The sequence below is a fragment of the Oncorhynchus keta genome, chromosome 2 (genome assembly GCF_023373465.1).
Source record: "Oncorhynchus keta strain PuntledgeMale-10-30-2019 chromosome 2, Oket_V2, whole genome shotgun sequence".
NCBI lineage: Eukaryota > Metazoa > Chordata > Actinopteri > Salmoniformes > Salmonidae > Oncorhynchus > Oncorhynchus keta.
The window spans coordinates 17,707,601-17,721,278 of NC_068422.1; the positions used below are offsets into that span (position 1 = coordinate 17,707,601).

The 13,678-nt window shown below is 48.6% G+C and overlaps 1 protein-coding gene across 4 annotated transcripts in view; it reads left to right on the forward strand.

Annotated features, from left to right (window-relative positions):
* Window positions 1-13,678, forward strand: part of LOC118373514 (disks large homolog 5-like) — a 180,904-nt gene that overhangs the window by 65,664 nt on the left and 101,562 nt on the right. For all 4 annotated transcript variants that reach the window (XM_052473218.1, XM_052473222.1, XM_052473223.1 and 1 more), the window contains exons 4-6: window positions 7,370-7,513; window positions 10,050-10,116; window positions 10,232-10,348. In XM_052473218.1, the coding sequence (XP_052329178.1) occupies window positions 7,370-7,513; window positions 10,050-10,116; window positions 10,232-10,348 (328 nt within the window). The remainder of the gene's footprint in view (window positions 1-7,369; window positions 7,514-10,049; window positions 10,117-10,231; window positions 10,349-13,678) is intronic.

Consider the following 13,678-nt stretch of genomic DNA (forward strand, 5'->3'; position numbering starts at 1 on the left):
CTCACCAGGGATGACCACCCTCAGCCAACAGATAATACGCTCACCAGGGATGACCACCCTCAGCCAACAGATAACACCCTCACCAGGGATGACCACCCTCAGCCAACAGATAACACGCTCACCAGGGATGACCACCCTCAGCCAACAGATAACACGCTCACCTGGGATGACCACCCTCCGCCAACAGATAACACCCTCACCAGGGATGAACACCCTCACCAGGGATGACCACCCTCAGCCAACAGATAACACCCTCACCAGGGATGACCACCCTCAGCCAACAGATAACACGCTCACCAGGGATGACCACCCTCAGCCAACAGATAACACGCTCACCACGGGATGACCACCCTCAGCCAACAGATAACACGCTCACCAGGGATGACCACCCTCAGCCAACAGATAACACCCTCACCAGGGATGAACACCCTCACCAGGGATGACCACCCTCAGCCAACAGATAACACGCTCACCAGGGATGACCACCCTCAGCCAACAGATAACACCCTCACCAGGGATGACCACCCTCAGCCAACAGATAACACGCTCACCAGGGATGACCACCCTCAGCCAACAGATAACACCCTCACCAGGGATGAACACCCTCACCAGGGATGACCACCCTCAGCCAACAGATAATACGCTCACCAGGGATGACCACCCTCAGCCAACAGATAACACCCTCACCAGGGATGACCACCCTCAGCCAACAGATAACACGCTCACCAGGGATGACCACCCTCAGCCAACAGATAACACGCTCACCAGGAATGACCACCCTCAGCCAACAGATAACACCCTCACCAGGGATGACCACCCTCAGCCAACAGATAATACGCTCACCAGGGATGACCACCCTCAGCCAACAGATAACACCCTCACCAGGGATGACCACCCTCAGCCAACAGATAACACGCTCACCAGGGATGACCACCCTCAGCCAACAGATAACACCCTCACCAGGGATGACCACCCTCAGCCAACAGATAACACCCTCACCAGGGATGACCACCCTCAGCCAACAGATAACACCCTCACCAGGGATGACCACCCTCAGCCGACAGATAACACCCTCACCAGGGATGACCACCCTCAGCCAACAGATAACACGCTTACCAGGGATGACCACCCTCAGCCAACAGATAACACGCTCACCACGGGATGACCACCCTCAGCCAACAGATAACACGCTCACCAGGGATGACCACCCTCAGCCAACAGATAACACTCTCACCAGGGATGAACACCCTCACCAGGGGTGACCACCCTCAGCCAACAGATAACACCCTCACCAGGGATGACCACCCTCAGCCAACAGATAACACCCTCACCAGGGATGACCACCCTCAGCCAACAGATAACACGCTCACCAGGGATGACCACCCTCAGCCAACAGATAACACGCTCACCACGGGATGACCACCCTCAGCCAACAGATAACACGCTCACCAGGGATGACCACCCTCAGCCTACAGATAACACCCTCACCAGGGATGAACACCCTCACCAGGGATGACCACCTCAGCCAACAGATAACACCCTCACCAGGGATGACCACCCTCAGCCAACAGATAACACCCTCACCAGGGATGACCACCCTCAGCCAACAGATAAAACGCTCACCAGGGATGACCACCCTCAGCCAACAGATAACACGCTCACCTGGGATGACCACCTCAGCCAACAGATAACACCCTCACCAGGGATGAACACCCTCACCAGGGATGACCACCTCAGCCAACAGATAATACGCTCACCAGGGATGACCACCCTCAGCCAACAGATAACACCCTCACCAGGGATGACCACCCTCAGCCAACAGATAACACGCTCACCAGGGATGACCACCCTCAGCCAACAGATAACACGCTCACCTGGGATGACCACCCTCCGCCAACAGATAACACCCTCACCAGGGATGAACACCCTCACCAGGGATGACCACCCTCAGCCAACAGATAACACCCTCACCAGGGATGACCACCCTCAGCCAACAGATAACACGCTCACCAGGGATGACCACCCTCAGCCAACAGATAACACGCACACCACGGGATGACCACCCTCAGCCAACAGATAACACCCTCACCAGGGATGACCACCCTCACCCAACAGATAACCCCCTCACCAGGGATGAACACCTCACCAGGGATGACCACCCTCAGCCAACAGATAACACGCTCACCAGGGATGACCACCCTCAGCCAACAGATAACACCCTCACCAGGGATGACCACCCTCAGCCAACAGATAACACGCTCACCAGAGATGACCACCCTCAGCCAACAGATAACACCCTCACCAGGGATGAACACCCTCACCAGGGATGACCACCCTCAGCCAACAGATAATACGCTCACCAGGGATGACCACCCTCAGCCAACAGATAACACCCTCACCAGGGATGACCACCCTCAGCCAACAGATAACACGCTCACCAGGGATGACCACCCTCAGCCAACAGATAACACGCTCACCAGGAATGACCACCCTCAGCCAACAGATAACACCCTCACCAGGGATGACCACCCTCAGCCAACAGATAATACGCTCACCAGGGATGACCACCCTCAGCCAACAGATAACACCCTCACCAGGGATGACCACCCTCAGCCAACAGATAACACCCTCACCAGGGATGAACACCCTCACCAGGGATGACCACCCTCAGCCAACAGATAACACCCTCACCAGGGATGACCACCCTCAGCCAACAGATAACACGCTCACCAGGGATGACCACCCTCAGCCAACAGATAACACGCTCACCACGGGATGACCACCCTCAGCCAACAGATAACACGATCACCAGGGATGACCACCCTCAGCCAACAGATAACACCCTCACCAGGGATGAACACCCTCACCAGGGATGACCACCCTCAGCCAACAGATAACACGCTCACCAGGGATGACCACCCTCAGCCAACAGATAACACGCTCACCACGGGATGACCACCCTCAGCCAACAGATAACACGCTCACCAGGGATGACCACCCTCAGCCAACAGATAACACCCTCACCAGGGATGAACACCCTCACCAGGGATGACCACCCTCAGCCAACAGATAACACGCTCACCAGGGATGACCACCCTCAGCCAACAGATAACACCCTCACCAGGGATGACCACCCTCAGCCAACAGATAACACGCTCACCAGGGATGACCACCCTCAGCCAACAGATAACACCCTCACCAGGGATGAACACCCTCACCAGGGATGACCACCCTCAGCCAACAGATAACACGCTCACCAGGGATGACCACCCTCAGCCAACAGATAACACCCTCACCAGGGATGAACACCCTCACCAGGGATGACCACCCTCAGCCAACAGATAACACGCTCACCAGGGATGACCACCCTCAGCCAACAGATAACACCCTCACCAGGGATGACCACCCTCAGCCAACAGATAACACGCTCACCAGGGATGACCACCCTCAGCCAACAGATAACACGCTCACCTGGGATGACCACCCTCAGCCAACAGATAACACCCTCACCAGGGATGAACACCCTCACCAGGGATGACCACCCTCAGCCAACAGATAACACGCTCACCAGGGATGACCACCCTCAGCCAACAGATAACACCCTCACCAGGGATGACCACCCTCAGCCAACAGATAACACGCTCACCAGGGATGACCACCCTCAGCCAACAGATAACACGCTCACCAGGAATGACCACCCTCAGCCAACAGATAACACCCTCACCAGGGATGACCACCCTCAGCCAACAGATAACACCCTCACCAGGGATGAACACCCTCACCAGGGATGACCACCCTCAGCCAACAGATAACACCCTCACCAGGGATGACCACCCTCAGCCAACAGATAACACCCTCACCAGGGATGACCACCCTCAGCCAACAGATAACACACTCACCAGGGATGACCACCCTCAACCAACAGATAACACGCTCACCAGGGATGAACACCCTCACCAGGGATGACCACCCTTAGCCAACAGATAACACCCTCACCAGGGATGACCACCCTCAGCCAACAGATAACACCCTCACCAGGGATGACCACCCTCAGCCAACAGATAACACCCTCACCAGGGATGACCACCCTCAGCCAACAGATAACACGCTCACCAGGGATGAACACCCTCACCAGGGATGACCACCCTCAGCCAACAGATAACACCCTCACCAGGGATGACCACCCTCAGCCAACAGATAACACCCTCACCAGGGATGACCACCCTCAGCCAACAGATAACACCCTCACCAGGGATGACCACCCTCAGCCAACAGATAACACCCTCACCAGGGATGACCACCCTCAGCCAACAGATAACACGCTCACCAGGGATGACCACCCTCAGCCAACAGATAACACGCTCACCAGGGATGACCACCCTCAGCCAACAGATAACACGCTCACCACGGGATGACCACCCTCAACCAACAGATAACACGCTCACCAGGGATGAACACCCTCACCAGGGATGACCACCCTCAGCCAACAGATAACACCTTCACCAGGGATGACCACCCTCAGCCAACAGATAACACCCTCACCAGGGATGACCACCCTCAGCCAACAGATAACACCCTCACCAAGGATGACCACCCTCAGCCAACAGATAACACCCTCACCAGGGATGACCACCCTCAGCCAACAGATAACACGCTCACCAGGGATGACCACCCTCAGCCAACAGATAACACGCTCACCACGGGATGACCACCCTCAGCCAACAGATAACACGCTCACCAGGGGATGACCACCCTCAGCCAACAGATAACATGCTCACCACGGGATTACCACCCTCAACCAACAGATAACACGCTCACCAGGGACGAACACCCTCACCAGGGATGACCACCCTCAGCCAACAGATAACACGCTCACCAGGGATGACCACCCTCAGCCAACAGATAACACGCTCACCACGGGATGACCACCCTCAGCCAACAGATAACACGCTCACCAGGGATGACCACCCTCAGCCAACAGATAACACCCTCACCAGGGATGAACACCCTCACCAGGGATGACCACCCTCAGCCAACAGATAACACCCTCACCAGGGATGACCACCCTCAGCCAACAGATAACACCCTCACCAGGGATGAACACCCTCTCCAGGGATGACCACCCTCAGCCAACAGATAACACCCTCACCAGGGATGACCACCCTCAGCCAACAGATAACACGCTCACCAGGGATGACCACCCTCAGCCAACAGATAACACGCTCACCAGGGATGACCACCCTCAGCCAACAGATAACACCCTCACCAGGGATGACCACCCTCAGCCAACAGATAACACGCTCACCAGGGATGACCACCCTCAGCCAACAGATAACACGCTCACCTGGGATGACCACCCTCAGCCAACAGATAACACCCTCACCAGGGATGAACACCCTCAGCCAACAGATAACACCCTCACCAGGGATGACCACCCTCAGCCAACAGATAACACCCTCACCAGGGATGAACACCCTCACCAGGGATGACCACCCTCAGCCAACAGATAACACCCTCACCAGGGATGACCACCCTCAGCCAACAGATAACACCCTCACCAGGGATGAACACCCTCACCAGGGATGACCACCCTCAGCCAACAGATAACACCCTCACCAGGGATGACCACCCTCAGCCAACAGATAACACCCTCACCAGGGATGAACACCCTCACCAGGGATGACCACCCTCAGCCAACAGATAACACCCTCACCAGGGATGACCACCCTCAGCCAACAGATAACACCCTCACCAGGGATGAACACCCTCACCAGGGATGACCACCCTCAGCCAACAGATAACACCCTCACCAGGGATGACCACCCTCAGCCAACAGATAACACCCTCACCAGGGATGAACACGCTCACCAGGGATGACCACCCTCAGCCAACAGATAACACGCTCACCACGGGATGACCACCCTCAGCCAACAGATAACACGCTCACCAGGGATGACCACCCTCAGCCAACAGATAACACCCTCACCAGGGATGACCACCCTCAGCCAACAGATAACACCCTCACCAGGGATGAACACCCTCACCAGGGATGACCACCCTCAGCCAACAGATAACACCCTCACCAGGGATGACCACCCTCAGCCAACAGATAACACCCTCACCAGGGATGAACACCCTCTCCAGGGATGACCACCCTCAGCCAACAGATAACACCCTCACCAGGGATGACCACCCTCAGCCAACAGATAACACCCTCACCAGGGATGACCACCCTCAGCCAACAGATAACACGCTCACCAGGGATGACCACCCTCAGCCAACAGATAACACGCTCACCACGGGATGACCACCCTCAGCCAACAGATAACACCCTCACCAGGGATGACCACCCTCAGCCAACAGATAACACCCTCACCAGGGATGACCACCCTCAGCCAACAGATAACACGCTCACCAGGGATGACCACCCCCAGCCAACAGATAACACGCTCACCAGGGATGAACACCCTCACCAGGGATGACCACCCTCAGCCAACAGATAACACCCTCACCAGGGATGAACACCCTCACCAGGGATGACCACCCTCAGCCAACAGATAACACGCTCACCAGGGATGAACACCCTCAGCCAACAGATAACACCCTCACCAGGGATGACCACCCTCAGCCAACAGATAACACGCTCACCAGGGATGAACATCCTCACCAGGGATGACCACCCTCAGCCAACAGATAACACCCTCACCAGGGATGACCACCCTCAGCCAACAGATAACACCCTCACCAGGAATGACCACCCTCAGCCAACAGATAACACGCTCACCAGGGATGAACACCCTCACCAGGGATGACCACCCTCAGCCAACAGATAACACCCTCACCAGGGATGACCACCCTCAGCCCACAGATAACACGCTCACCAGGGATGAACACCCTCACCAGGGATGACCACCCTCAGCCAACAGATAACACCCTCACCAGGGATGACCACCCTCAGCCAACAGATAACACCCTCACCAGGGATGAACACCCTCACCAGGGATGACCACCCTCAGCCAACAGATAACACCCTCACCAGGGATGACCACCTCTTTATTCCTCCAGTCACTCTACCGCCAGAAGCAGAGAAGTAATGACTTAAATGTTAATGTAAATGTAAAGGCAAAAAAAGGCGACGCTAAATGGGATCCACATTTTGTGAGCTCAGAAACTCTATTAAAACATTAAACAAAAGTATGTATTTTGAATGAAGCTTCTCGTCCCCACCTCTCTCATAACCACACACCCACACCATAGTGTTCTGCACTTTAATCTGCTCCTGGGGTGCTTGGTACTGATACGTCACTCTTTTCTGTCATCTCTCGTGTGTGTGTGTGCATCCATTTGTGTGTGCGTGTGTGAGAACCAGGCCAAACACCAAGTCAGGCCAGGACTACGAGCATCTGAAGCTGCAGTGTATGAAGGCCATGGTGGACCTGCAGTCCCTACAGAACCAACACAGCACAACACTGAAGAGATGTGAGGAGGCCGTGAAGAAAGCTGACTTCTACCAGTGAGTGATGTTCACACACGCACACACACACACACACGCACGCACGCGCACGCACGCACGCACGCACGCACACGCACACACACACACACACACACACACACACACACACACACACACACACACACACACACACACACACACACACACACACTTTTCTAATCTACCAGTGAGTGGTTGAGTGCAGACCTATTTTAAATGCCTTGTGCATTCAATTGATCTTGCCTGGAGTGCCAGGTGGATAGGGTTAGCTCGCAACAGAAGAGCTCATTCAAGCCCACCCAAAGTGTTTGACAGTATTTCAAATAGTATTTGAACCCCGGTCTGTAGTGAAGTGCATGGGAGTGGTTGGGGTCCATAAATATTTGAGCCTTCTCCCATCTCATTTATGTTGTGTGCTCTGAATCTCTCTGTTCTAACAATCAGGCGATGGAATGAATGGATGGGCTTTTAACCTGTGTTTGTCCCTCTTATGAGATCTGTGCGTCAGATTGCACAGAACATTTTTTCCCGAGGGGTAAGAGGTCAACCAATCTCGTGTCCCATTCCAAATGCTCCTGCTCAGTTAAACCATCATCCCAATTCTTTGACACCAGGGATTTTAGAAATTCAAGTGAGCAGAGCCACTGCTTTTCTGTCAGAAAGATCAGATCATGACTGTTCTAGCCTGCGTTGTAAATGGCAACTTATTCTCTATTTAGTCTACTACATTTGACAAGGACTCATAGCTTGCACTGTGTAGGGAATAGGGTGCCATTTGGGATGCACAGCTTGTCTCTTTTACACTCTCCATTATGATGTGTTGAAATCTGTCTCGTGCAGAATTCGATCCCTTTGTCTGGTGTTTTAATGTTTAACATTGTTTTATGTACTTGATCATTTTCCATTTAATACAGTGTTGACAGGCTTTTTTAAGCAAAGTATTCAAGCCACCAGCAATAACTGAAGGTTGAACTGCTAGAATTGAGGATTCTGCATCTTCCATTGACAGTCATGAATATTGGAATGGGTGCTGTCCTCATTGAACGTCAATTTGCCTGACAGTTGTGCTTCCCATATTCATCATGATCCATTCCAACTCATGGCACAGCAAGCTTCATACTAATATAGAATTATACTAGAAACTCTAAAAAAAAAGGTTTTTAAACCCACAGGCTTCTAATGAGTTCAATCACTCAATTTTCTCTCTCTTTTGTTATCCTCATAAAAGATACTTACATTTTGAGCAACATATTAAGTTGGATTCCTTCTTACATTATTTTGGTAAAATTAAATCAACAAATAATTTAAATGACTTGCATTATTTTATTTTGTAAGATATTTCAACACTTTATTGAGACAGTTCTGAAATGACAGAGGAGGTAGAGATCGGTGGGAGAAACAGATTGAAGGGTTGGAGCAGGGAACCCCGGTCGTCGTGGGAAGAGGGGTGACGTGTATCTAATTCATTTGGATTATGTTGGTTGTTTTTTTGTTGTCGATTATAATTCACCCCAGAATCACTTCTTACAGTGTGGCTGTGTGGTTGAGTGGGCAAAATTCCAATGTACCATCTTACTACCCCTAATCTGTCTAAATAAAGCATTGAGAAAATAAATATTCTCCATAGGCCCTTATCATCAATGAATATTTAGGATATAAATCATTTGCATTTCTAAACCATTGAAAAGGAAAGGCGATACCTAGTCAACCCAACCCTGTATGAGAAATGATTTTGATGCTGCCTTTTACATGCACTGAAACCCCCAAAAGTGTTTTAACAACACTCTTAAAAACACCAATATTCAGATTGAAGAACCACTTTGGGTGTTTCAGAGTACTTCATTTATGTTTTAAAACACATTCTTTGTATTAAAACACTTACATTGGGTTTACATTTCAACACCAGATCTCAGCTTAGGTGCACTATTTTTTCACAGTTTCGTTACACAATAACGATTTTCTATTTTTATAGTGTACAAACACTGACTTTGCTGATAGCTACTTTATTGAGGAAAAGAAAGGCGTGAGGAGAGGGGGACGGATGTTCTCTCTGTCTGTCCATTTGTGTGATTTAATGATGTCTGCCATACTGTCTCAATAGAGTGGGGACAACCAACCTAACAGCTGGGGCAGAATGTAAAACAGACAGATGAAGGATTAGCCCCAATGTTTAAGCCTCTGTCTCTGCCTCTAGGTCCAGGCCATGTTTGTCTTCATCTGTGGCTGCAGCAGGGGAAAAAAGTATTTATTTATTTACTAGCAAGTCTGCTTCTGGAGTGGACTTGCCCATTTGGGATAAAAAGCAACTGTCCACAAAGGACTGGTAGATTGTTCCTTTAAAGCTTGAGAAAATGTTTCTTCACCAAACTGCTCACAAGTTTGAAGTTTCACAATTTTGAACACTGGATTGTGAAGCACACCCATGGCGTTTGCTCTGTGTGAATGCTCCTACCTGCTCATTGTAGCACATGAAATACAACACCTATTAAAAAGAGAACACATGCCACTGCCAGGGTCGATGCACGTTCAAGTCGGTGTATCTTTTTCCTGTTTGCAGCACGCTCCACAGCCGCCTGGCCGGCGAGCAGTCTCTGCTGAAGGAGGAGCTGGATGCTGTGAGGCAGGTAAGTTATCTGTATTCCAAGTATACCTGTACTTTGTTGCATAACACATTTCCCTATTGGGATACTACCGTACTCTATTCGATTCAATCCAATTCTATTTCATTCTGTTCTGCAGGACAACATCCAGCTGGTCAGAGAACACAACCATGTGAAACAGAGCTGTGAGGAGATGAGGAGACTACATGATGAGGACCAGAGACAGCTGGGAGACATGAGGCTGCTTCACCAACAGGTATTGGAGTAGAATACACACTCACCCTGACATGCTCAAGGTTTTTGGGTCAGGGTCCTCTCTTTGGGTCAGAGTCCTCTCCCAATGTCCTCTCTTTGGGTCCAGGGTCCTCTATTTGGGTCCAGGGTCCTCTCTTTGGGTCCAGGGGGTGGCAGCTAGCATAGAAGTTATGGAAGCAGGCCAGCGACCAGAGCGTTGCCAGTTCGAATCCCTGGTTTGATGGGAACTTTGGCAAAACTTTTACCGTCTATTCTTGCACTGACTGACATTTCTTTTGACCTTTCTTGAAATAACTTTTTTGGATTCTGACATATGAGACAGATTCTACATGTTCTGCCCATTTAGGACCATTAGCACGGTCAGACCAGCTCATTCCACTATGTCGTCATAGCGATCAGAAATGCCTTCAAATTAGACATGACCAAATTATTATTAATGAATTATTTTTTATTAAATCAACCATTTAGTTTATCTCATTGCTGCTCTGGTTGCACCTCAAGTAATGCCCTATTCCCTTTATAGTTAACTCTTTTGACCAGTGTCCATATGGGCCTGAAGGGAATAAGGTGTCATTTGGGATGCACACTCTGTAGGATCTGTTTTAGCTCTCATTATAGTTTGAACCCTTGGTTCAGATCGTTAAATGTTTGTCAGTCATATCTAACGTGTTCATGGGGAATGCTTTCAATACCAGTCTGATCAGTAGGTGCCTAATTGGCCAGGTCCCAAATGACACCCTATTCCCTATATAGTGCTCTACTTTTGACCAGGCCCTGGTCCAAAGTAGTGCACTATAAAGGGAATAGGGTGCCATTTGGGGCATTAGACATGGTCTACCCAAAGCTGGGATTGCTGATGAGCTCATGAGATGTCATTAAGTAAACTAGCATCAAACAGCATAGAAATTCACAATCAAATGAGCCTGATGTCAATTCAAATTAGGCTGCCGTTGTGAATTATATCTGTTAAGGATTTTCTGAGCGAGCCAATGCCATGCGGTAGACGTGCAGAAAATGCCTCGTGTAGGTTTTGCCTGATACCCATGTTGAATATACGTAATGCACAAATCATACAAACATGTGCCAATTTTATCCAAAGCGCTTTATAGTCCAGTCAGTGCATCCAATTGTTGTAGTCTACTGTATGTGACTGTTCATCCTGTGGGATGTTCGTTATTATGCCACACTACTTACATTACCGACTCAACCTTTTCTTAAGTTGAGTCGTTTTAAAGCCATCGCAGTAGAAGTGCAGTGGAGCCGGAGAGGCACATTAAAAATGTTCTACATGGTGTCTCTTCCCTCTGACTGAAAGAGTCTCTGCTTAGTGTCTTCATTTAGCCCCAAGACCCTCAACTCTGCTAAATTACTTTTTTCATGGCAGTAATTTGACAAACTGTTCCAATGTTGGGATATTTATTTAACTAGAAAAATGTTGCACCTTTTCCTTTGATCTCTGAGCTCTCAGAGTGAAACACAGTTTCTGTGTAACCTTTGTAAATATAGCCATGGAGTGCGTTCCAAATGGCACCATATACAGTGCACTACTTTTGAACATGGCTTATAGTGCACTATATAGGGAACAGGGTGCCATTTGGGATGCTGCCTTACTGACTGAAGCACGTCTTGTTTTCTGGTGCTTAATCTATTTTTACACTATGGAGGAGAGGAGGGCACTTTAGTCTGCTCTGCTTTATTCAGACAGAGTGGTTGTCGACTCAGTCATGCTGAGTCATTATCTGTAGCACTGCCATGTCATCAATGAGACGGCTGTAGAGAGAGTGCTATAGTGTTGTTGTGCTGGAAATAAACTGTACTGTAATGCATTGTATAGTGGAGATAGAGACCACTGTATTCTACTGTTGTATTTCCCAGTGGTCACAGAGGTTAAGTATAATGTAGATAAACTGTAGATGTACTGCAGATGTACTGTACATACACTGAAATCTAGTGTATTGTATAGTGCTGTATCTGTAGATGTATTGTAGTGGATTGTATAGTGCTGTATCTGTAGATGTACTGTAGTGTATTGTATAGTGCTGTATCTGTAGATGTAGTGTATTGTATAGTGCTGTATCTGTAGATGTAGTGTATTGTATAGTACTGTATCTGTAGATGTAGTGTATTGTATAGTGCTGTATGTGTAGATGTACTGTATTGTATAGTGCTGTATCTGTAGATGTAGTGTATTGTATAGTACTGTATCTGTAGATGTAGTGTATTGTATAGTGCTGTATGTGTAGATGTACTGTAGTGTATTGTATAGTGCTGTATCTGTAGATGTAGTGTATTGTATAGTGCTGTATCTGTAGATGTAGTGTATTGTATAGTGCTGTATCTGTAGATGTATTGTAGTGGATTGTATAGTGCTGTATCTGTAGATGTAGTGTATTGTATAGTGCTGTATCTGTAGATGTAGTGTATTGTATAGTACTGTATCTGTAGATGTAGTGTATTGTATAGTGCTGTATGTGTAGATGTACTGTAGTGTATTGTATAGTGCTGTATCTGTAGATGTAGTGTATTGTATAGTGCTGTATGTGTAGATGTACTGTAGTGTATTGTATAGTGCTGTATCTGTAGATGTAGTGTATTGTATAGTGCTGTATGTGTAGATGTACTGTAGTGTATTATATAGTGCTGTATCTGTAGATGTAGTGTATTGTATAGTGCTGTATGTGTAGATGTACTGTAGTGTATTGTATAGTGTTGTATCTGTAGATGTAGTGTATTGTATAGTGCTGTATGTGTAGATGTAGTGTATTGTATAGTGCTGTATCTGTAGATGTAGTGTATTGTATAGTGCTGTATGTGTAGATGTACTGTAGTGTATTATATAGTGCTGTATCTGTAGGTGTAGTGTATTGTATAGTGCTGTATCTGTAGATGTAGTATATTGTATAGTGCTGTATCTGTAGATGTAGTGTATTGTATAGTGCTGTATCTGTAGATGTACTGTAGTATATTGTATAGTGCTGTATCTGTAGATGTAGTGTATTGTATAGTGCTGTATCTGTAGATGTAGTGTATTGTATAGTACTGTATCTGTAGATGTAGTGTATTGTATAGTGCTGTATCTGTAGATGTAGTGTATTGTATAGTGCTGTATCTGTAGATGTACTGTAGTGTATTGTATAGTGCTGTATCTGTAGATGTAGTGTATTGTATAGTGCTGTATCTGTAGATGTAGTGTATTGTATAGTGCTGTATCTGTAGATGTAGTGTATTGTATAGTGCTGTATCTGTAGATGTAGTGTATTGTATAGTGCTGTATCTGTAGATGTACTGTAGTATATTGTACAGTGCTGTATCTGTAGATGTAGTGTATTGT